Genomic DNA, 25,370 nt, shown 5'->3' with positions numbered 1-25,370 from the left:
GAAGGAGGTCCCGTGCCCGTCAAGCCGGGCTTGCCGCTCTCAGCCTCCAGCGTCCCCCAGCAGTGCAGGGACCGGCAGGTGACGACACCCCTGGCACCAAGCCCGGCACCGGAGGGTGCGAGCCGGCAGTGCTGGAGCAGGTTCCCACTCACGAGAAGGGGCGGCATCCCGGCCAGAACCCCCGGGGACCGGCAGCCAGGGAAGGGCCACCGCGCTCCTGCACGGGGACCAGAGAAAGAGCAGCACAGATGACAGCCGCCAACCCTCGCGGATGCGTTCAGCCAGACCCACTCGGAGCAGCCACACTCCGGAGGTTAAGCCTCTTGATGGAGATTTCTGAGGCAGGTGTGGGGGGCCTGCCAGGAGGACTGGGGCGCGAGCCGGGCTCACTCGGGGTTTCTGCACAAGGGGGCAACGGAACGCTATCGACCAACGGCCTCGCCTCCAGCTCATCAGCCTTCACGAGAAAAGTCAAACATCTGGTTTTGTTCAAGAGTCCTGGGGCAATCTGTGAGCGAACGGAGCAAACGTGTGTCGCACCCCCAGAACGAACGCCACGCTTCTTCCTATGAGTCTGGGGGCCAGGGCACAGGCCGTCAGGGTTACCTGGGGCACCTGAGTGCCCACAGTCAGATTCGGAGGCGACTGCCAGGACCGGGTGCCAGCTCCCCCACGCCACACCACGTCCCTTTCTGGTACTGTCCCCTCCAGGACGGCGTGTAGGGCACTGCGTCCCAGTGGGGGCTCTAAAGTGCAAATTTTGTCCACACTGAGACAAATTTTGTCCACACCAAACAGTTGGATGACCAAACAGTTCGATGAGAGACGGCGTCCTGAGCGCTTGGGAAACAGGCCTCCTCTCCTACGTGGTTGGTATAAACGGACATGACCTCCGAGGACAGCTGTTCAGCAAAACCTATCAGTTGCCGATGCGTGTACCCTCGGACCGCACAAGTCTGTTTCTAGAGCCGTATCCGACAGACACGACGGACGTGAAATAATGCGTCCCTGAAAAAAACGTGTCGTCCGCCTGTAACACAGAGAGGTGGGGAACCCGCCACGCACATGCAGGAAGCTGGCTAAGTCCCTCACGGCATGGTGGCAGAGAGAAAAAGGACGTTCTGTGTGAACCCAACCAGGATCACCCAAGGCTTGCTGTGAGGCGAAGAAAGCAAGGTGCAGGAGGGAGAATATGAAGAGACGCCCCCTGGAAAGACACACACTCTCGCACACACGTTTGCGGATTCAAGGAAGCTCACAGCACTGAACTTGAGGCTGCCTGAGAGACGGGCCCCTGGGACTCAGAGCTGGGCGGGAGCTTCAATGTTCACGTTCGTTGCTTTTCTCGCGTCTGAATTTTATGACGTCCGCGCGTCTTAGCTACTCAAACCTGTATCTTCGAAAGAAACACTTTCTGTATAGCCCCCCAGCTCAAGCCCTAATTTGGCCACTTTCTCTCTGGGTGGTGGGAGGAAATGGCACACCCTTTGCTCTCAGCTCTTAATTCTCCCCACGTCACTGAGGAGTCCCCATCCTGGAGGGCTACGATGCACGCGGAATGAGGTTACACATGCAAACCAGTGGAAATAAGAAAGAAGAGTTCGGTTTTCTTAGTGTGTAAGACGACCCCTAACATGGCGGTGCTTGGGGAGGTGGTGATGGTTCCTAGGTCCCTAGTGTGGTGACAGGTCCCCATTCCTGCTGCACATGCGAATAAGGGCTGTCCCTCAGGAGGCGCCATGAATTCCTCCATTAGTTACTGACGAAACGGCATCGCGCAACGATAAAAGACGATAAAAGTCTGCCAGCCTGAGACATCTTGAAAGCCAACCGCTGGGTGTCACCGCCTGGGTCACATCCACCTCGGGAGCCCTTGTTCGACGCTCCAGCCCTTCTTACCCCCCGGGAGACCTCAAAACTAAATCAATGCAACATTTTGGTTCCTGACTTCGTGATTCTCCGAAGGCTCAGGTCTCTCTCTGCCTGGTTACTTAGGTTCTGCTCCCCTAACATTTTATTACAAACGGCCACCTTCATTGCTTGCCTGACATCATGGGCTGGGGTTCGCAGTGAGGCACAGGGTAGGCCTCCCCCCAAAATGTTTCTCCCTCTTCCCTACCCCCGTCCCCTCGGTGCCCATGAACGCATGCCAGACCCAGACCCCCCATAAATACCCACGCGGCTCACCTGGCTGTCTCCGATTCCTAACTCAATTTGCTGACAGGGGCTAGTTTTAAGACACAGCGACATACACCATAAACTTTCTCGAAAAAATACATTCCGTGGAGGGGGCCTGGCACACGGCTGGTGACCCGTGCCGGAAGCAGCCGCGACTGCCCCCTGCCCCAAACTGGCCCCGTCCCCTGGCCGCCACCCCCGTCTTCCTCTGCCACTGAGGGAAGCTCAGGACGCCTCCCGGGGACCCGTCACAGCACCCACCTGCCCAAGTGCTCCTGAAGCACCTGGTAAACGCTGATCCGGAACGTCTCATTATCAAAGCGTTCCCGGATGTAGTCCTTGTAGATGCGGAATTCGGCTGCGGTCACGGCTTCCCCTTCTGGGATCTTGGAAAGATCAAACCGGAACTCCCGGTGGTGGTAACGTGGGTGGAAGAACTCTTTGTCGTGCTCCACTAGAAAGGAAGAAAGCACACGGGCACCGAAAGCTCGTTAGTAGCTGGCTCTCACGCTCGTGGCTCAGCGTCCCAGCCGGCCCACTGCCGGGCCCCCCAGGTGCCACCTGCCCGTTCCCGCTGACCTGGTGCGGCCGGGGTGGGGGTGGGGCCGCAGCCACAGACCCTATGGTCGCCTTGAGCGACAGCAGCGACTCTCCATCAACCCGCTGGGGAGAGTGGGGCACAGACCCAGCCGTCCCAGGGACCCTGGACAGACTCGGGTTCACGGGAGCTCAGGCTTGTGTTCAAATCCGGGCTCTGCCGCTAAGGAGCTGGCCTGCACGAGGTACCAAGTCATCTCTCTGGACCTCGATTTCCTCATCTAAAAATAAGGACAACAGTCCTCCTTCGGGGGTTGTTGTGACAGTTAAGTAACCGAATTCTCATAAACAGGAGTGTTTATTTGGGGGGGGGTTGTTAATGTCTATTTATATTTGAGAGAAAGAGTGCACGTGAGTATGCGAGCAGGGGGAGGAAGGAGGGGCAGAGAGAGACAGAGACAGAATCGGAAGCAGGCTCCAGGCTCCGAGCTGTCAGCACCGAGCCCGACGCGGGGCTCGAACCCACGAGCCGCGAGATGGTGACCTGAGCCCAAGTCAGATCCTTAAGCGACTGAGCCACCCAGGCGCCCCACCCCAGATGTTTCTAACGGCCACCAGGGTTTACAACCACAGCCTTAGAGTGAAAGCAGAAAAAAGAGGTGAATGTCAAGGTCAGGGGACTTGGCTTTTGAAAATGGCTTCCGGATAAAGTAAGGCAAAGTCCTCAGTGCTTCTGCTTTATTCTGGCGGTGATCCTAGCCTCGGGTATGATACCCGCTGCATCAATAAGAACGCCCCAATGATACGAGCCCAAAATGGGTGTTTCTGGGAGTGGACCTGTGATTCCCAAGGTGCACGCAGCCTCTGGTCCAAAATGGAACAGGGGAGGGGTGGGGAGAGACCAGACAGGCAGGGAAAATAGTGGAACCAGCTTGGCCAGAAGAGGGGAGAAACACGCCAGCTTCATCTAGAGCTTTGGCTTAATGAACTCTAGAAGCTCTCAGACTGGGTCTGGGCTACCCCGGCTGTGAGCAGGACGTGAACGCCTTTGAGGAAGAAGGTCCCCAACAGTGGCAGCCCAAAGGCCCTTCCTACAGATCTCCATTAAAAAAAAAAAAATCTGTTTAAACCCTGATAGTAGTTCTAAAAGATACTGCGTTGGGGGCAGGGGTGTTGAGGAATGATCCACTCATCAGGAGCAGCCCTCAAGGCCAGGGGACTCTGGCTGGGCACAGGAGTGACCCTGTCACTGGAGAGATCTCGGGAAGGTGACCCCTGAACGGCAGGTGCTGGAATCTTAGGCCACATGTGCAGAGCTGGCCACAGGAATGACGTCTCCAGAAACCACTGGATCTGTAGAACATTTCCTTTCTGACCCGGTCTACGGGCAAGGCTGAGCTGGGTGGCAAACAATGGTGATGGGCACGCGTCACCAGTCCCCCAACTCTGATCTATGCGGAAGTGGGGAGGGAGGGGTCTTTGTGGTAGCTTCTAGGAAGTACAGCCCACTGGGGACCACGGGAGCTTCGGGAGGGGGCACGGCAAAGACCCTCGACTCTGTCACTGGGGAAATGCCCGGGGCCGGTCCTCTGTCATCCTTCTAGCTCACTCAACCTTCAGGTCACCCAAGGAGGTGGGCACAATGCCACATTGGCAGGGAAGGCACCTGAGACCCAAGAGGTGTGGGGTGGCCTGCCCGGGGCCAAAGAGTCGGGACTCGAACCCAGGCCCCACCAAATCCCAGCCGCGCATCTCAGTGTCTGAGCCAACAGCCCCGCAAGACCAATTCCCGTGCCTGTTGTCAGAACATTCTCATTGCGTGACAGCACGCGTCCGGAACGCGCTCGAACCGTGTGTGCAGTTCTGCACACGGTCAAGGTGAACCTCCCCACGGAGCTCCTCCCAGCTCGACAGAGCATCACCCCCCAGCACCCCTCTGCTCTCCCCAACTTCTCAAGCCACAGGCTGGTTTTCCTTGTTTTTGAATATCATAAACAGGGATTCACATGGTACGTATTCTTTTGTACTCGCCTTTTTTTTTTTTAATTTATTTTTGAGAAACAGAGAGAGAGCACAAGCAGGGGAGGGGCAGAGAGAAAGGGAGACACAGAACCAGAAGCAGGCTCCAGGCTCTGAGCTGTCAGCACAGAGCCCGACATGGGGCTCGAACTCACAAACCGTGAGATCATGACCTGAGCCGAAGTAGGATGCTCAACCGACTGAGCCACCCAGGCGCCCTTCTTTTTCTTTTTAAAGCTTGTTTATTTATTTTCAGAGAGAGAGACAGAATGCGAGTGGGGGAGAGGCAGACAGAGAGAGAGAGAGGGAGACACAGAATCGGAAGCAGGTTCCAGGCTCCGAGCTGTCAGCACAGAGCCCGACGCGGGCCTTGAACCCACGAACCGCGAGATCATGACCTGAGCCGAAGTCAGACGCTCAACCGACTGAGCCACCCAGGCGCCCCTGAAATGTCCCCTTACACAGTCCTATTTAAGTCCCACGGGGCTGTGGAATATGAGAGGGGCATTCCACAGCCCCCCTCCCTCCCCCCATGCCGACAGACTGCACAGATCAAGTCTCCATCTCCAACCATCGGCCTCTGTCCTCCCTCAGAGAACGTGGGTGCAGAACCCCCAGCTTGCAGCAAAGATGCCTGAAGAACCCAGAAGCACAAAAAAAAAAAAAAAAAAAAAAAAGCAGTGTTCACGAAGCACCAGCTCTGGGCACTTTCCAGCATCATCCGATCGACTCTGGTGAGGCAGGATAGATCCCCGTTTTCCAGATGAGGAACCGGAGGCTCGGGGACTTGCCCAAGATTACAAGTGAAGTGAGTGGCTGGCCTCCGGAAGCCCACTCTGGAACCAGGTGAGCTCAGCTCAAATCTCAGCTGTGTCTATCAGCTGTGTGGTCTTGACCGCGTTCCCTAACCTCTGCATGCCTCCCCTTGCCCCAGAGATAATAATGAGAACGGCCCTTTCTCGCTGAGCTGTCCAGAGTCGGCACCTAACAGCAATGCTGGGCACACGGAACCAATTCACATCCTGGGCCTCTCAAACGATGAGCCGAGAGAACGACGGTCGGTGCAGAAGGAGCCTTATGCGCGTGTGGGTACCTGACAACTGTATTTGAAAAAGAGTGCGGTCAGACCGAACACTAAAGACATGTGCGAATAAGCACGACACGAACACAGGTGCCATCACTAAAGTCACCCCCAAACAAGGAGAGAAAAGACTGATGCATAATCACAAAGCTCAATCTAGGCAGCAGGTGCACACAAAACCTTTTAAAGATTTTTTTTTAATTTTTTTTTTCAACGTTTTTTATTTATTTTTGGGACAGAGAGAGACAGAGCATGAACGGGGGAGGGGCAGAGAGAGAGGGAGACACAGAATCGGAAACAGGCTCCAGGCTCCGAGCCATCAGCCCAGAGCCTGACGCGGGGCTCGAACTCACGGACCGCGAGATCGTGACCTGGCTGAAGTCGGACGCTTAACCGACTGCGCCACCCAGGCGCCCCAACACAAAACCTTTTAAACGTCTAAGATAAAAATGCATCTTACCTGTGAAGACAGTGAAGCGATCAGGGTTATACGGTTTCTTTTGTTAAAACGATACAGGCACCAAGCGTCCGGCTACATTTGTTGCAAACATTTGCAGGCCCTTTCCGGCGGCACCGAGCGTCCGGCTACATTTCTTGCAAACATTTGCAGGCCCTTTCGGGCGGCTTTCTGAGCAAATTGCCCTCGCTAATTATTTCAGGGCAATGAGCAGTATAAACCACATGGACCTCCTGTGCTTCCTAAGACCACGCATCGCGGGTTTTAGAAATAACTTTGTGATTTATCAAAGAAAGAACAGTCATTCCTCCCCACCCCCCCCCCCAAAAAAAGAGCAGCTAATAATTCAAAGTCCAAACCAAACTCCCAATCTCGCATTTCCAAGGCTTCCATTTTACACAGCAGTCACCCCACAGCACAGAATCTACACCATTTCCATCTCAGGGGTCAAGACGGTTCAGCTCTCGCCGCGAAAGCAGAGAAATGCATGTACTCTGAGGGAGTAAATACGTCTTCACGTTTCCTTGTCACGTCACCATTCTTGATTCCCCAAGACCTGGGTTTTGAAATAACTGCCTGGAGTTGTTATCTCCCTTTGTCCATACAGAAAAGCTTAGAATCTAGCTTTTTCTGCACTGACCTCTGCACTCCAGCACCCCACCGGCTAAGAGAGCTCCCGGGCATTAACCGAGACTTTCATCTTCCAAAGATGAAAAGGGCCCACATCTCCGAGACCAGGAGAGAAGTCCAAAGAAAACGGATTCCGGGCAACACCATTCCCCAAAGCCTTTTACAAAAGGCTGGGATTAATAACCCCCACGCTGCTCCTGGGAGGGGTAATTCTGGGTGGGAGAATGTCAGTGTTTATGGACATTTATCTGTTTAGCAGAGGCAGGTGGGAACAGGAAGCCACCCGCCCGGGCGTCCCTTCTCACCACCCGCTGACACGTCAGGGAACACCTCTGCCCCATGCAGGTGACCACGGTCGCGACACCCGACACGCAGACTCACGCAGCTGGCTGGGTGCTTACCCTTCTGCGTCTGCGTCCTTCACTCAGCCTCCCCCCGTGTGGCTGTGTGTAGTCATGGGTCATTCGTCTGCACTGCTGTATCGAACCCCGTTGTGGGTACAGGGCCCCCCCGTCTCCTCTTTGAGGGTAGTTTCCAGTCTGGGGCTGTTACACACCCTGCTTTGAGGAACATCCTGGTACGTGCCTTTTGGCGAACACGTTTCTGTTGGGGAAACACTCTGACACAGGACAGCAGGTCAGCGGGCAGGTAATCGCTGGTCTTGGGCAGATGCACCTGACTGTTCCCATGTCAAGAATGTGGGGGTTACGGCAACGGGGCCAAATGAGACACAGCCCCCAGAGGAACAGTTCGTTTTAGTTTCTGTTCGTAAACCCCAGTGCATTTGTTTATGTATGAGGGAGTTCTTCACACGGAAGACGGTGAATCCAGTCTTGAGGAAGGATGGGGACAACCAGCCCCAGAGGACAGGGAAGGGCACCGCGGGCAGAGGAGACAGACTGGTCCAAAGATCTCCAGTTCCGAGCCTCTTTAATAAAGATGACGCTCCGGGAGGCAAGAGAACCAACCAGTCAAGAGTCCACAATATGACCAGAAGCTAGAAGTGACTCTTCAAGGACGCTTGACTGTCCGAGATCCCATGTGTCAGAAACCACCCCCATCCTGACTTGACTCTAAAACTTCCAACCCAGGCTCCTTCCCTTCCTACGGGGATACACTTCACCCGGAAGGTTCTGTCACACGTCCAGAACGCCCTGGAGCTGACTGTTACCAAGGCAGCTGTCGGAAGGCAACCGGTGGCCCGGAAGCCTTGGGCATGTCAACTTCCAGGATGGCTCTACATTCATTCGAAGATTTACCCGGCGAGGTGATGGAGTCTGAAAAGCTGCCCAAGGCACGCCAGAAACCGGGAGCTCTAGAAAGTGGAACGGGCGTACCCAACCACTCCCAGAGGAAAAGGTTCTCTTAGTAACACGACGGTTGGCACTCGACAGGGCGCTGTCCGGAACGCACGGTAAAGGAATAGCACACAAAAGCGTAAAATGATACACGCTTCCAGGAAAATAGCTCAGCGTCTCCTCGCACCCCCGTGTACTCGTTCAACAAATGCTCCTTGACCGCCCCAGCGGGGTGTGGGAGAGCGCTCCACTGTCCTGAGATTCGAGAAACACCGATAAAAGCCCAGTTAGGTCGAAGCTGTGCCCCCTGCCTAATCCCTGAGCTAGGTAATGCCTATCACTTTTTAAATTTTATGTTTAATATTTAGTCCTAAAAACAGTAAGTAATACATTATTGATATTAATTATTATATTTATTTATAGATTGTGTTATTTCATTGTAATTCAATGTAATTTAATATTAATCATTTAATATTTTAAAATATACATAAGATTCACCATCTTTTTAAAAACATTTTTTTAATGTTTATTTAGTTTTGAGGCAGAGAGAGACACAGCAATGAACGGGGGAGGGGCAGAGAGAGACGGAGACCCAGAATCGGAAGCAGGCTCCAGGCTCCGAGCTGTCAGCCCAGAGCCCGACGCGGGGCTGGAACTCACGGACCGCGAGATCGTGACCTGAGCAGAAACCAAGAGTCGGACGCGTAACCGAATGACCACCCAGGAGCCTCGGTAACTATATTTTTCATTTTTCGAGGGCCTGTCGTACCGCTTTCCACGGAGCCTGCATCGTCCTACCGTCCCAGCAACCGTACTCGAGGGCTCCGGTCTCTGCAGGTCCTCGCCAGGAAGGGTCGACTGGTCTTCTGACGTTCCGTTTTGACAGCAGCCAGGCGGATGGCAGTGGGGTGGACGGCCACGAGTACACAGGCCCTCCCGCGGGCCTGGATGGCGCGTCACAGGGGTCACACACAGGATCTCACGGGACCCCTATCGAAGCCCTACTCAGCGGCAGGCACGTGAATCAGGTCCATTCTACAGATGAAGACGAGAAGGCTCAGAGAGGTCAAGTCGCTTCCCCAGAGCCACACAGCCGGTCCGAACACCCACTCGGTGCCCACGTCACCGGCCGCAGGACCCCCTCCCTGACGCTGGACACGGCCACCGCCCGCACAGCTGCGGAGATCATCAGGTAAGGACACAGCTCGGAAGCACGGCAAGTTCGCCACATCCGCCTCCTTCCACGCTAAGCTCGGCGAGTGAAGACCGCATCCCACTCGGGTCCCTCTCCAGGTTGCAAGTTCGGCTCCTGCCCAAGGCCAGGGCCGCCCCCGAGAGAGGCCGACAGCTCCAAGACTGGCCCGTCTCCCCATCGTCCCTCCCCAGCCCCCCGCCTGGCGGAGGGCACACAAGCAGCATTGTCTCCCCGCCCCCGAAACCGCTGCTTCAACTCTCGAACTTTCCACCAAATACTTGGGCTGCCGAGGAGACCACCTGGGGTCCCAGCGCCGGGCGCTCCGAGAGGGTCTTTGGAGACACTGCCTCCTTGTTAGATGCCCAGAGACCCAGGCGCGGAGGCGAGGCCGCTGGCAGGCCAGGCATTTGTCATCGTGCGCGGCACAGATGTGGGGTGGGGGTGGGGCAGGGGAATTACTGTACCGCAAGATTAAACACTTCAATGTCAACATGTGCTCAGTGTTGCTCGAACAATGTTATCATTGTGAATTGAATGGACCAAAGGGTTTAGGGGATGGGGCGGGGAGAGGGAGAAAAGATGGGTTTAATTATCTCTAGGGCTGAAGCCAGTTATTTGCCTAAAAAGACCCAGACGCTGGTGGAGCTGGAAAGAAAAATGGGCTGGAAGCACATGTCGAGCCTTCTGCCGTAAACCCAGGCGGCCAGCCCTCATTCGTGGGCGCCCCAGCTCCGCGGAGGGAGGCAGCCAGCCCCCCGGGGGTCTCCGGGTCCCCAGATCCCATTCCTGGTCGATTGCGAGCGGAGGCACAGAATGGAAACCATTCGCTGTTTTCGGCTCGATTGGTTGTTCTCGACCGCGGTCATTCTGTCCTCCCCTCAACCCCACCAGGGGAGATTGGGCAACGCTTGGATTCGCTTTTGTTTTGCCACAACTGGCGGGGTATTTGCCACTGGCAGCTAGTGGGTGGAGGCCAGGGACATTGCTAAACATCCTGCAACGCACAGCACAGCCCCCCACCCCTTCAGGGAATGGTCCGGCCCCAGCTGTCAATCATGCCAAGTTGAGACTCCCTGAGCAAACAGACAAACGACTCCGACGAGAGTCAGGGACCCTGGGGTTTGGCCCCATCCGGGCTCTCAGCTAGGTGAGCGGGACCCCAGGCACCCTGCACCTCGGCTTTTCCCTGCAGAACGAGGGGACGGATTTCATCGGTCTCGCCCCCTCCCTGCACTCCCATCAGGGCCGTACCATGGCAAGTTGCCAACGTTCTACCAGTTTTGACCTATAAGGGTTCAACCTCACGCCTCTACGCTTGACCTCTGTGTCTGTGCTTCCGATATGACTGCCACTAACCCACAGGTGTCAACACGGAGCACCTTGACACGTGGCTGGTGCTGCTGGGACCCGAAGGCTTCCATTTATTCTAGCGCCATTCATCTGACTCTAAACGGCCACGTGAAGCTAGCGGCTCCCGTATCGGGCAGCACAGACGCAGAGCGTTTCCGTCCGGGAAGAAGGTTCTATTGGACAGCCACGCTTCGCCGTATCGGTGTGCTGGCTTCTCAAAGCACCAAGGCGACGTGTAAAGCTCACTGCAAACCAGGGTCTGACACATGTTCTCGGAGGTACAAGAGGAGGTTTTTTTCCCCCAGCTCAAAGACACCCCCATTGTGAAAAATGCCACGGAGACGGGGAGAGGTTAATCCTTGGAGTTGTGAGCGAGGCCTGGGACGGAAGCTGATGGCTCCGGGTTCTGTCTTTGCTCTAGGTCACCCTGGCACCCCAGCCCCTTCCCTCGTGTGGAGCTGGGCTCGTCTCCATGGTCACAGCCCCACGGGGCTTAACATCCCTTAACCTCCCCTCCCCCACCTGCCCCGTTCTTTCCCGCCTAGAACTGAACTGCTGATTATTTTGATGGGCCTGCTGACCTGTTTATTAACGGTCTCCTCTTCTAGGTTTTTAACTCCAAGAGTTTACACACTGAGCAACAGAACGTTAGCAGGTTTCAACCGTGGAGCTGTACAATGGGAGAGCTCTAGAAATACTTAATTCTGGGTGCCTGGGCGGTTCAGTCGGTTAAGCGTCCGACTCGTGGTTTTGGCTCAGGTCATGATCTCCCAGCTCATGGGATCGAGCCCCATGTCAGGCTCTGTGCTGACAGTGTGGAGCCTGCTTGGGATTCTCCCTCTTCCTCCCTCTCTTCTCCTCCCCCACTTACACTCTCCTTCTTTCTCTCTGTCAAAAACCAATCAATCGATCAATCAATCAACCCTTCATCGGGTTGCTGTTGGCTCAAAATAGACCAGGGACTGGACAACTCCAGTGCGCTCCAGAATTACCAGGGAGCTCATTAACACAGAGATCACTGGCATTTGTAATTCAGGGGGTCTGGGGTGGGGCCTAAGAACCAGCATTCCTAACACATTCTCAGGAGATACTGGCAGTCTGGGGGCCCCACTTTAAGAACCGCAGGACAGAGGCTGTGTGTAGAATGCCACCACCCAGAGAGGTCCTGAACGATGTTAGCATCTGCTAACTGTCGCATCCGCTCTGTCGCTTGCCTGACCCTTGGCAGGTTCTCCAGTATCTCAGTGAAGAGTCTTCAGAAACCTCCCCAGCCGGCACCCTCGCCTCACTCAGCTCAAGAGCAATAAATAACTGGGTCTGGGGAGGGGGGGGGGGACACGGGTTCGAACACAGGCTCTGCCAACCACCGGTAGGGACTCAGGACAAGTCAACCCATCTCTGGGAGGCTCAGCTTGCCCCTCTGTAAAATGGAGACATTAAGGGGCCTCCAGTTACGGGGCCTTTTGAGAATTCAAGGTCACAGAGGCAGGGGGTGGAGGGGGACACATGTGCCCTAACCACAGCAGCCCCCTCCCCCCCCCCACCCAGGGCGGCCACTACTGGGGAGAGGAGCTGCTTTGGGACAGGAGGGAGCCTCTCCAGACCTTGCCCCAAAGCAGCCAAAGACTCCAGGGTCAGCTGGGCACATACAGCTGGCTTAAGGTATTTTAGAAGCAAATCAAATCAAATGAGAATTTATAATCCTTCCTGAGGTCTGGGCTCCATCAACCCAAACTCATTAGGCCCCCGCCGTGCAGGTGCAGCTAAGGAAGAGACTGTTGTGCGTTTCCTTCACGCTGGGCTCCCATCTCCCTTTCAAAATAAAAGCTTCTCTAAAGCCCAGTACTTGGACCGAACCACAGAGCCATCCATGGTGATCGCTGCACACAGGATGGTGTAGGTGAGGTGTGCAAAGGCTGGACCACACCAGGGCTGGGCAGTTTGCTGGAAGGCTGGACCACACGGCGGGGAGGGAGGGTTGCTGGCACCGGTGATCTTCAGGAGCCACATCCGTTTGACATTCACATTTTCCGGTTTTTTTTTTTCTCCCAAGTTTATTTTATTTTATTTTTTTTTAAATTTTTTTTCAATGTTTTTATTTATTTTTGGGACAGAGAGAGACAGAGCATGAATGGGGGAGGGGGCAGAGAGAGAGGGAGACACAGAATCGGAAACAGGCTCCAGGCTCCGAGCCATCAGCCCAGAGCCTGACGCGGGGCTCGAACTCACAGACCGCGAGATCGTGACCTGGCTGAAGTAGGACGCTTAACGGAGTGCGCCACCCAGGCGCCCACTCCCAAGTTTATTTTTTATTTTTAAGTAATCTCTACACCCAACGAGGGGCTGGAACTCACGAGCCCGAGATCAAGAGTCACATGCTCCACCCAGCCAGCCAAGTGCCTCCCTATTCACACTGTCAACAGGCCGAACTTGGATCCCCAAACTGAACCACGCCAAAACGCCCTCAAGCTCACGCCGTTGTCCTTTGCACCTATTTCTGGTCACGGAAGGAGAATCCACGATCAAGAAGCCAAAGGATGGTTTTGAAATCTGTTGCACATCATCCGTAGAGGTGCAAACGACTTCCAGAGGGAGTCTCCCCAGCTTCCGTGAGCAGGTTCTACACGGGGACATCTTACAAATCACTGGAAAGGATCAGTAGCGATCGAAGAGAATTCCTGTACAATTAAATTTACGTACAGTTTTAAAACCGGGGCGACGAACCCATGCCATGGGAGGACAGGACAGGGGTCACCCCCGGGGAGGAGCGCGAGGGGGTTCTGGGAGCTGATCGTGTTCTGCTTCTTGATTCGTGCGCGGTTCTGCACACGGTTACACTTCCGTAAACAGTGTGCGTGGTAAAGGTTGGCTGGCTTCAGCCATCTTCAATACAACACGAGTATTTATTACCGTGTCTCCTCTATCGTAAGAGGTGTGATCAACTTAATGACGGCTCTTGGGGGAAAAGATACCAACACGTTGATCAATTTTATGACATTTTGGTTTCAGAAACGCCGATAATCAAAGAAATGGGGTATTATTTATGTCTAAAGGACTCGATTGTAAAACATTTCTGTGGTTTCCTCCTGCCCTCGTAGATGACCTGCCCATTAGCAAGGCTCTTTACTAACCTGCTCTAAACCCATCTTTCGAGCCCGAGGAGCACTTCAGGATCAAGTTTAAGAGGGACGGCTCAAGAGCTGGACCTCCAAACTTAAATTCACTTCCTGGCTATGTATCCTGGGCCAGCGACTACACTCTGTGCTCAGTTTTCTGGTCTATAAAATAGGAAGATAACAGCCCCCACCTGAAATGGTTGTTAGGAGAAGTCATCACGTTAATTTAGGTAAAGAGGATAAAGGATGCTAGGCACATAGTAAGCCCCTGACAAATGGCACCTACTTAGATTGTTATTAGAATGGCTAACACGGGGGCGCCTGGGTGGCTCAGTCGGTTGAACATCCGACTTCAGCTCAGGTCGCGATCTCACGGTGCGTGGGTTAGAGCCCCACGTCGGGCTCTGGGCTGACAGCTCGGAGCCTGGAGCCTGCTTCGGAGTCTGTGTCTCCCTCTCTCTCTCTCTGCCCCTCCCCTGCTCATGCTCAGTCTCTCTCTCTCTCAAAAATGAATAAACTAAAAAAAAATTAAAAAAAAAAAAGAATGGCTAGCACAGATATAACTAAATAGTAGACACACCCTCAATCCCCCAACCCAGTCACAAGGGACCAGAACCTGACTCCCAGCAACCTTATTCATGTAGCACGATCTACTATCTAGATCCAACTGATGCACGAGTACACATGTGATTGATTCAAGCTGCCTCAGAGTCTCTCTGAGGTGCACAGGTCTACCATACCATCAAGGACCCAAGTTTCTTCGGTCTTTTTGCTCTGCCCCTGTCTGCATGTTGATTTTGAATCCTTAGGCCTTTTGCCTCATGGTCACAAGAGGGCTGCCACGACTCCAAACATCATGTCTTCACAGAGCCACATTCATGGCAGAAAAAAAAAAAAAAAGAATACAGAGAGTTCTGTTTGCTCAGCTGTCACTCATCTGGAAGCAAAATATTTTTCAGAACCACCTCCTACCCCATTCCTCCCCTAGCAAATTTCCTCTCGTGTCTCACTGGTTCGGACAGCATCCTGTGGCTATCCCAACCTGCTGGAGAAGCTGGGAAAGCAAGTATGTGGCTAGCCAGATAGTTATAATTACAAGTTGCTGTGGGTGGCCTTCTTTCCCCCGACCGACAGGGTAGCAGAGGAAACCGGTGAGGCAGAGAGTCAAGAGGGGAGCTGTTCAGTGACAGATGAGGGACCCAGAGAGAATAACCCCGGGATTCTCTAAGGACCTGCGAGCTGCTGGCGTGTCCTTCCCTAAGGCTTGGGATGCACTGACTTCCTTTTTTTTCCCCCCCTTAAGCTAGTTTGAATAGGTTTATTTTGCCTGGACCAAAGAATTCTGTTACGTGTGCTTTTGTTCACACCAAACACCCGCGGCCCAAAAACGATCCCTGAAAATACCTGCCACCTCATCAACTCCAACCGGCGAACCCAAGGATACGCTCGGACCCTCGCGCATTACTCTCTTGCGGACAAGCAGAAGCAACCTAGTACCCAAAGCCCACTTCCTGAAAGTTCTTTCCGGCTCTCGGCCTTCTCATACATTCACGGCGGCACACTATTGTCTGGAGACCAGAAACTAGCTTCGGGGCTGTGTCAGAGAGAGAAACAAAAATCACCCCCTTCCCCCTGCGTTGGCTAGAGGCCACTTTCATACCTTCCCATCCTCCCTGGCAGCAACAGCTGGCCTTAGGAACCAGGTTGGCTCCTGGGACTTAAGGAGAAATCTTCTAGAGAATTCTAGAAAATGAAGAGCGAGGCAAGCAAGGAGAGCTCTTTGAACGCATCCCCTTTCTCTTGCCTTGAACGTGAGATTGCGCGAGGATGTGATGTCTGGGGCTGTAGCAGCCATCTTGCAACCACGAGGCAACGGGCACGAGGAAGTTGAAGGTGGTGAAGATAAGGCGTAGGTTTCACGAATACCTGGATGAGACCACTGAGCTACCACCCCCAAACTCGGAATCACCTCCTTGAGGTCTTGCTGGTATGCGAGATAATGACATGTCTTTAGCGCCAAAGCCGCTGTTAGGCAGGTGTTCTGTGACTTAGAACACGTCCTAGATGAGACATCGTTCCTCTCCACAGAAGCAGGGAGCAGGCTTTGGGAGGTATATATATGCCTTGCACCACCTGCTGTCCTGGAGGGTGTTGCTAGTGATTAAAGAGAAGCGTTTGGGTCCACTATGGGCGCTGAGCGCGTCTGTCTCCAACGTGGCAGCTTCCTAAGGGATCTCAAGGCTAATTTTCACTCTGCCCAACTTCTATCCAACCCGCTGCCTTCCGCCTGGCCCCCACGGGAAGGGGTGACTTCTTTTCACACTTTTTTGCAAGGGTCCAGGCCTCTTGTCAAGATCTGTAATAGGAGGGGAGTACGGGGCGCCTGGGTGGCTCGGTCGGTTGGGCGTCCGACTTCGGCTCAGGTCACGATCTCGCGGTCCGTGAGTTCGAGCCCCGCGTCGGGCTCTGTGCTGACAGCTCAGAGCCTGGAGCCTGCTTTGGATTCTGTGTCTCCCTCTCTCTCTGCCCCTCCCCTGTTCATGCTCTGTCTCTGTCTCAAAAATAAATAAATGTTAAAAAAAAAATTAAAAAAAAAAATAGGAGGGGAGTAAAAAAGCAGAAGTATCATTTGTTTGAATGTTTATTTTCGAAAGAGAGAGGAGAGAGAGAAAGACAGAACGTGAGCGGGGGAGGGGCAGAGAGAGAAGAGGAGACACAGAATCGGAAGCAGGTTCCAGGCTCCCAGCTGTCAGCACAGGGTCCGACGCGGGGCTCGAACTCACGAACCGCGAGATCGTGACCTGAGCCGAAGTCGGATGCTTAACCACCCAGGCGCCCCCAGAAGTATAATTTTTAAATGTGAAGCCACTTACGGAAATGCGGTCTTGGATACGAGGGGCCCAGGCGGGGGGTGGAGAGGGACTCACGGGTGCCCCCAGTGAGCTGTACCGGGCAGACCGGTCCGCACATCAGGGGCTGGTTCGTCACCATGTTCCCGGAAGGGCCTAGAAGATACTCTGCAGCAGTCAAGGGCTCCCAGGGCAGCCCCAGCAGGAGCCCCTCGTTTCCTGAGGGGTCCCCATTACCATCTCGCTCAGTCTCCGTGGCCCCGAGCCCCCAGCCGCCCCACCTGACGGGGAAAGTGCCGTGGGCTGAATCGTGCCCCCCGAACCCACGTGTTGAAGCCCGACCCCCAAACGATGCTATCAGGAGACGGGTCTTGGGGAGGGACTGGGTTTAGAGAAGGCCGTGAGGGTGGGCCCCAGGCAGGAGTCAGCGTCCCCATACGAGGGGGAGGTGACCGGGGCTCCGGGCCCTCGCCTTGTGGGGACGCGTGTAGCCACAGAGAAAAACAGCCCCAGCCACACTGGGAGGCTGGTTTCAGCCCTGAGGCCTCCAGACCTGTGAGAACGAACGTCTGCGGTCCAAGCCGCCCGGTCTGTGGCCCTTTGCGATGGCCCAGACTGACTAAGGTGGAAACCGAGGCCCCGAGCGCCCGGGTGCCTTCAGTCACCTGCCTGAGGTCACACACCAGCGACCTGGGACTCAAAGCCACACGACAAGTGAGCGGCCAAGCCTGACCCCCACTTGGCCTCACATGTGATAATGAATGTGGGAAAGCTTGCTAACAGCTGGGGGGGAGGTCACTTAAGATGGAGAAGTATCAGGGATCCGTATCAAAACACGAGGGGACACAGGGGCGCCCGGGGGCTCAGTCGGTTCAGCGTCCGACTTCGGCTCGGGTCGTCATCTCGCAGTTCGTGGGTTCGAGCCCCGCGTCGGGCTCTGTGCTGACGGCTCAGAGCCTGGAGCCTGAGCTTCGGATTCCGTGTCTCCCTCTCTCTGTCCCTCCCCTGCTCATACCGTCTCTGTCTCTCAAAACATGAATAAGTGTTAAAAAAATTTTTTAATAAAAACATGAGGGGACACAAGAAATGCCACCCCACTAAGTGTGACATCAGTGGTGTTCAGGAAAAAAAAACCAAAGCCAAAAAAAAAAAAAAAAGGCACAATTTTACTGTGAGTTTTAAGTTAATTAATTTCATTTCTTACGAGTAGACCAGCCCACAGCCAAGTGTGTAAATCCAAAGGGCTGTCTGTGCCTTGAGCTGGGCCCGGGGGTTCCATGTTTCCCTAAAACTCTGCACCGATCGGTACAGATCGGAGCCAGCAAGGGGCGACTTTCTGGGATAACAGGATCTGCGATAAGAAAGCCAGCTTCCCGGGGCGCCTGGGTGGCGCAGTCGGTTAGGCGTCCGACTTCAGCCAGGTCACGATCTCGCGGTCCGGGAGTTCGAGCCCCGCGTCGGGCTCTGGGCTGATGGCTCAGAGCCTGGAGCCTGTTTCCGATTCTGTGTCTCCCTCTCTCTCTGCCCCTCCCCTGTTCATGCTCTGTCTCTCTCTGTCCCAAAAAAAAAATAAAAAAAAAAAAGAAAGCCAGCTTCCCGGTCTGTCTCACGTCCGGCTAACTCAGACGGGCTCTCCGCTTCCCCGGGGTCATCGCGGCTAAGGGGGGACCACCCTCAGCCCCAAGCCTGCAGAGCTCAGCGTCCAGCCCACTGTGACCCTCGGCACGAGCCGACGGCGGGTCCCGCCGCCCTGGGGGCCCAGAGGCGCCACGCTGGGGGCCAGCACAGGCAGCCCGTTCCGGGTGGCCCAAGCGTGGGCCCAACAAGTGACCCCATCACTGCCGGCAACTAACGTTCCTGGGCATCCAATGCCCCGCAGGCACCATGCCTGCTCTCCTCTCTCCTCCGCCCAGGGGGTCCCGCCAGCTGCCCGGGAGGCAGGTGCCAGTATTCACGCAGAGGAGGAAACGGGGACCCGGAGTATAATCACCTGCCCCAGGTCACAAAGCTAACGAGTGGCAGAACTGGGATTTAGACTCCTAAGGTCCAACCCCAGAGCCAGTCTTAACTACCACTGGAGATGTTTTATGAGAATGTTTTTTTTGATGTTTATTTTTGAGAGAGAGAGACAGAGCTTGAGCAGGGGAGGGGAAGAGGGAGAGAGGGTGACACAGAATCCGAAGCAGGCTCCAGGCCCCGAGCTGTCAGCACAGAGCCTGACGCGGGGCTCGAACGCACAAATCGTGAGATCGTGACCTGAGCCGAAGTCAGATGCTTAACGGATTGAGCCACCCAGGCACCCGTAGAAGTTTTTACAAGCAGAACACGGGGAGGAGGCTACTAGGGCCACGTAAATTCAGGAAGCATCATGCGCTGGGCCGCGGCATCTCTTACGGAGGCACGACGCATGGCTCGCGTGACGGATGCTGAGAAGCCGTCAGCGGAGAAATCCGTTTAAATCAGAGGGGCCCCTCTGAACAGCCGGGAGGAGACAGGGTGCGTTGTGTCATTGGTCGTCTGCAGAGGGACAAAGGGGGACAGGTAAAACTCGGGCCTCATTTTTAGCCCTTCCCAGGTAGAGGGTGTGGGCAGCCGGAAGCAGGGGTCAGCGACCTTCTCCAGCAGGCCAGAGAGGCAGCACCGTAAGGCTTCGGAGAACATCGTCTCCGTTGCAATGACCCCACTCCCGCTGCGGTGGGAAAGCAGAGGCGGACAACACGTAGGCGAACGAGCATGTTCGAAGCAAGTCGTAGACACTGGAACCTGGATTTCCTCGGATCTCCAGATGTCACGAAGCCTTCTTCTTCTTTTGATTATGTATCTTGCTTTTTAAAACAATGTAACAACCGGGGCGCCCGGGTGGCTCAGTCGGCTGGGCGTCCGACTTCAGCTCAGGTCGTGATCTCACGGTTCACGAGTTCGAGCCCCGCGTCGGGCTCGGTGCTGACGGCTCGGAGCCTGGATGGAGCCTGCTTCGGATTCTGTGTCTCCATCTCTCTCTTTCTCTGCCCCTCCCCCATCCTCTCAAAAATAATAGATAAACAAAAAAATTATAAGTACTCAGGGCACCTGGGGGGCTCAGTCTGTTGAACGTCCGACTTTGGCTCTGGTCACGATCTCGCGGTTCGTGGGTTCGAGCCCCGCGTCGGGCTCTGTGCTGACGGCTCAGAGCCTGGAGTTTGCTTCAGATTCTGTGTCTCCCTCTCTCTCTCTGTCCCTCCCCTGCTCGAGCCCTCTCTCTCTCTCTCCCTCTCTCAAAAGTAAACATTAAAATAAAATGTAAAAACCGGGGCCCCTGGCTGGCTCAGCCAGAAAGGCATCCAACTCTTGATCTTGAGGTCGTGAGTTCGAGCCCCGTGTCGGGTGTAAACATTACTTTAAAAAAATGAACTCAAAAAAATGCAACAACCACTCTTGCTCACAGGCTACGCAAAAACAGACAGAGGTTCAGATGTGGGCCGTGGGCCGTGGCCTGAAGCCAGCAGGTCTCCCTGCTTGAATCAGCTTTTGGGCTACAGCAGATGTAGAAACACCACCTCTCTGCTACACCCCCCCAAGTTACCTGCCGAGAGAGGAGGACAGTTACCTGGTAAGAGATGTTTTTACCCCAATGCCTCTGAGGGAAGCTGGGTGACAAAAAAAGAGGGGCCACTTCTAAGTGTGCATCTAATAACCTTTCAGCATCACGGAGCACAAGTCACTGTAATGCTCTGGTGGGGCAGCTGGGTGGCTCGGTCGGTGAAGCGTCCGACTTCGGCTCAGGTCACGATCTCCCAGTTTGTGAGATCGAGCCCCATATCGGGCTCGCTGAGGTCAGCCTGTCCACACAGGGCCCGCTTCCGATCCTCTGTCCCCCTCTCTCTGCCCCTGCCCGACTTGTGCTCTCCCCAAAGTAAGTATGAAAACAAAACAAAACAAAACAAAACAAAACTACTTTGGTTCCTGGGAGACGATGCCACTCTATAGAGATGTGACCTCCCTCTTTGTCCCCAGGGTGTCTCAGACCCAGGCAGCGCTGTGCTCCCATGAGAGGGCTCACATTTTAGTTGCAGTCCATGTTCCTTTCGACTGGAAAATGATCCATCAGTCTAGAAATGCCGCTTCGCCCGTTCACCGCCATGGGCCGACGGGTTCGAAGCAAAGGCTCTCAAATCAGTTTCTAACTTTGAGGAAAGGTACCCTACACCAGCGGTTCTCCACTGGGGGCAACTCCCCCCCCCCACACACACACGGGGGACATTGGCAATGTCTGGACACAAAACGCCTCGGGGTGCAATGCCACGGGCACCTGGCAGGGAGGAGCCAGGGCCTGCCCAACACCCTGTTAACACGCAGGACAGCTCTCACCACAGAGCGCCGTCTGGCTAAAAATCTAAGGGTGCCAAGACTGGGAAACCCTGCCCTACATCCACCCAGAGAAGGCACCGCCCAGTTCCCAGGGCATCTGAGCCACGAGAGGTTTCTGGACCCCCCTTCCCATCCCCCCCTCCCCCAAGTATATTAAGACAATGAGGAGCCCGGGGTTCGAGTAGCTTCATTTATTGTTTCCTCCTAAAGGAAATGACCAACCGGTGCCTCTACCCTATAAACATTTACTAGCCCTGGAAGGTTCTGAGGCCCCACTGCCATTTTTAAGGGCTTCTCTCTCAACAAACGTTAGGTCAAGTCAATCAGAAAAGGGAACCTGAGAAAGGGGAAGGTGGCGGGGGCGGGGGGTGCGTTTTACAAAGTTCAGGACCAGGAGGAAGGCTGAGAGACCTAACATGACCCCCCCCCACCCTGTCTCTCGCGCTCATAAACGAATGTCTGCTTCACATTGGGCATCTTATGAACGGGGGCAGAAAGAGTTTTAAAGGTCTCAGGGCACAGCTGCACAGGCTTTTCATTTGCCAGCTGAGTCCCTGTCGTGCTAGTGGGTCTGTGGATTGATTAGTTATTGGCCCTTGGGGCATGATACCCCGAACATTCTCTTAAGACTGGCTCTCTGGGAGGGTTTCCCCGAGTCCTTGGGGCCTGGAAACAAAAATGTAATCAACAAAGATCGCAGAGAACAAAAATAAAAAAATGCAATCAACAAAGATCGCAAAGTGTAACAATATCCAGACACCCACAATAGAGAGTTACCAAGAGTTAATATCGTGGTTGCTTCCTTTGTTATAAAGTTTTTCTTTTTAGAATAATTCTAGATTTCCAGGAAAGTCTCAAAACTGGTGGAGCGCTCCCGAACACCCTCACCCAGCTTCCCCTGGCGTGAACATCCCCCAGGACCGTGGGACCCTTGTCGAAGCGAAGAAAGGAGCACCCGTGCCCATCTCCATTCACTAGTAACGAAAACTCCAGACTGTTTTTCAAATCGCATCAGTTTCCACTGATGTCCGCGTTCTGTTCCAAGATCTAAGGCGGGATACGCTGTACTTCCTAACGGTTTCTTATTAACAGAAAGAAAACTTGACAGGAACCGTTGGAGTTTACTTGAAATTTCTCCCCAATCGCATTCCTTCCCTGCCTCCCGAGAGGCAGCTGCTGGGAGTGCCCCTGGTGTGACCTCATACGTAGGGACCCACGGACGACACATAGTATTACCTGGTGCCCCCTCCTGAGTGTGTGTGGTTCGACACAGTGTCAAATGGTTATACCTTTAAACATCTTCCTGCAACTTGCTTTTTTCCGTCCTGACATCATTCTGAATCTGTATTGCTACGTAAGAAAGAAGTCCTTCCGTTCCCTTCTGGTTGATTACAAATATATAAATAAACGGATTGCAAATTTATTTCTCCAATCTCCTGCTCGTGGACATTTAGGCATTTGGTGATTCTAGTCTTCTCTAGAGTGTCTTGAGGTATTGCTATTAAAATACCAATCTCTAGGGGCGCTTGGGTGGCTCAGCTGGTTGGGCATCTGACTCTTGGTTTCGGCTCAGGTCACGGTCTCATGGTTTGTGGGTTCAAGCCCTGCGCGGGGCTCTGTGCTGGCAGCTCAGAGCCTGGAGCCTGCTTCGGATTCTCTCTTTCCCTCTTTCTCTGTCCCTCCCCCACTCATGCTGTGTCTATCTCTCTCAAACAAATACCCTTAATTTTTTTTTATTTTTAACTTTTTAATGTTTATTTGAGAGAGAGAGAGAGAGAGAGAGAGAGAGCACGCGAGCATGAGCGGGGGAGGGGTAGAGCCAGAGGGAGACACAGAATTATTGAAAGCAGGCTCCAGGCTCTGAGCTGTCAGCACAGAGCCCGACACGGGGCTCGAACTCACAGACCGCAAGATCATGACCTGATCAGACACTTAACCAACTGAGCCACCCAGGCGCGCCCCCCACCCCACCCCCCGCCACCAAAAAAAATTTTAAATACCCATCTTTAGTTGTCTCTGGAATTTCACCATCCAAGGGGAGTGGGGTGCATGTAGGAGCCCCAGTACACGGCACTCGGGACCCTCCACCCTGGCAATTTGTTTGAGGTCCCAGAGAGGGAGGAGGGAGTTATCATAAGCAGGATAGATGATGAAAGAAAAAGGTATGCACCAAACCACAAAGTGAAGGTCAAGGGCTCAGCGTGTGTTTTGGTGGCCCAACACCCCTCCCCTTGCGTGTCCCCCAGCCCCCGTTCACATACCTCCCTGGGGCGAGGGGAAAAGAGTTTACTGCTTTACGTTCAACCCCATAGCTTGGGGCGACGCAAGTTGGGGCCCCTTTACCTTCCTGCTCCCTGATAAAAGGGGAACGACTCGTTTTGCAGAATGTTGAGAGAATTAAATGAGAAGCCCGATAAAGAGGGGTGTAAGAGCTCCACGGCTGCTACAAAAAGGTGGTGTCCTTTATCACTAGGATTTATTTCAGTGATTTATTTTAGCCAACGAAGGACTCTCTGAATTCAGTCCCTACATTCAGCCCTGCAAGATCCCACCCGGACTACAGGAAGTGGCCCTGAGGCCCAGGCAGAAAAGGCGGCACCCCCACTCGGGGCAAGACTTCGTGACAGAGTAGCGCCAGCCAGGACCAGAGTCAGGCCCCTGATTCTCTGGGTCGGGAACCAGACGGAGGCTGGATGGAGCGTGCTTCTGCCGAAAGACAAGTCCTAAAGAGGTCAATCGTGTTACAAGTGGGAAGAGAGAGAAGTGGTTCTTCTTGTTGAACCATGTCAATACCTCACTGATGCAGAAACTTCTAGAAACACTGGTCTCCACAATGGGGTGCAAGCACTTGGGGGAGGCTAGAGGGATCCACTGGGATGTGGGGAAAATACTACAATCATAATTAAGTACATTTCAAGGACCGATGGACGTCAGGGAAGGTGGAAATTTACCAGCCAAGCTTTGATAAAAATCTCTGCGTAACTGGTGGATGAGATAAAAAGCGAGGCTCTTGGGGTGCCTGGGGGGCTCAGTCGGTTAAGCTTCCGACTTCAGCTCAGGTCACGATCTTACAGTCCGTGAGTTCAAGCCCCGAGTCGGGCTCTGGGCTGACGGGCTCGGGGCCTGGAGCCTGCTTTGGAATCTGTGTCTCCCTCTCTCTCTGCCCCTCCCCCACTCATACTCTGTCTCTGTCTCAAAAATAAACAAAAACACTTGGGATTCTGTGTCTCCCTCTCTCTCTGCCCCTCTGCTGTTCACGCTGTCTCGCTCTGTCTCAAAAATAAATAAAAACATTTTAAAAACATTTTTTTAATCTTTTTTTAATGTTTATTTATTTCTGAGACAGAGAGAGACAGAGCATGAGCAGGGGAGGGGCAGAGAGAGAGGGAGACACAGAATCTGAAGCAGGTTCCGGGCTCCGAGCTGTCAGCACAGAGCCCGACGCAGGGCTCGAACTCACGGACCGAGAGATCATGACCTGAGCCGAAGTCGGACGCTGAACCGACTGAGCCACCCAGGCGCCCCTAAAAAACTTTTTTTTTTAAATACAAAGTGAGGATCGTGTTTCTTTTTTTTTTTTTTTAATTTTTTTTTTTCAACGTTTATATTTTTTTGGGACAGAGAGAGACAGAGCATGAACGGGGGAGGGGCAGAGAGAGAGGGAGACACAGAATCGGAAACAGGCTCCAGGCTCCGAGCCATCAGCCCAGAGCCCGACGCGGGGCTCGAACTCCCGGACCGCGAGATCGTGACCTGGCTGAAGTCGGACGCCTAACCGACTGCGCCACCCAGGCGCCCCGAGGATCGTGTTTCAGCCAACAGTTCCTCTCTTCCGTTGCCATATTCTTCCCGGGAGAAAGCCTTCCCCCCATAGTGCCACACTTCCCAGGTTCCTGCTGGTGCCCCCCTTTCCAAGCTGGGGTTCTAGTTTCCCCGCCCACCTTGGGTCAGGTGTGGCCACGTGACCAGCTCTGGCCAATGAAATGTGAGAAGTGGGGCATTCACTTGTCAAAGCCCAGGCACAATTCACAGAGCCTTTCCCTCCGACTTGGGAACAGGTGACACCGGAGAGGGTGTCAGCCCCATCAGCCAGGGGACCTGCGCCCCCTGCCAACCTGGCCAAGGCGCGGAGCCCCTACCAAGCCACAATGGAGCCAAACTTAATACAAGAGAACAACAAACCTCTGTGGGTTTAGCCTACCGAGACTGCGGTCTCTGTTATCATGTGATAACTGCACTTATGCTGATTAGGCAAATGGAGGGCCAAAATAATAAAAATGTAGGACCAGGACTTTGGCTCGCTGATCCCGAAC

At 54.2% G+C, this 25,370-nt stretch overlaps 1 protein-coding gene across 3 annotated transcripts in view; it reads right to left on the bottom strand.

Moving 5' to 3' along the window:
* BMP7 (bone morphogenetic protein 7) overlaps positions 1–25,370 on the bottom strand; it is a 168,079-nt gene that overhangs the window by 132,710 nt on the left and 9,999 nt on the right. For all 3 annotated transcript variants that reach the window (XM_045053460.1, XM_045053459.1, XM_011280760.4), the window contains exon 2: positions 2,440–2,632. In XM_045053460.1, the coding sequence (XP_044909395.1) occupies positions 2,440–2,632 (193 nt within the window). The remainder of the gene's footprint in view (positions 1–2,439; positions 2,633–25,370) is intronic.

The sequence above is a fragment of the Felis catus genome, chromosome A3, assembly GCF_018350175.1.
Source record: "Felis catus isolate Fca126 chromosome A3, F.catus_Fca126_mat1.0, whole genome shotgun sequence".
Taxonomy (NCBI): Eukaryota; Metazoa; Chordata; class Mammalia; order Carnivora; family Felidae; genus Felis; species Felis catus.
Note: the sequence above shows the minus strand (reverse complement) of the source record. Positions and strands in the feature narration are given on the sequence as shown.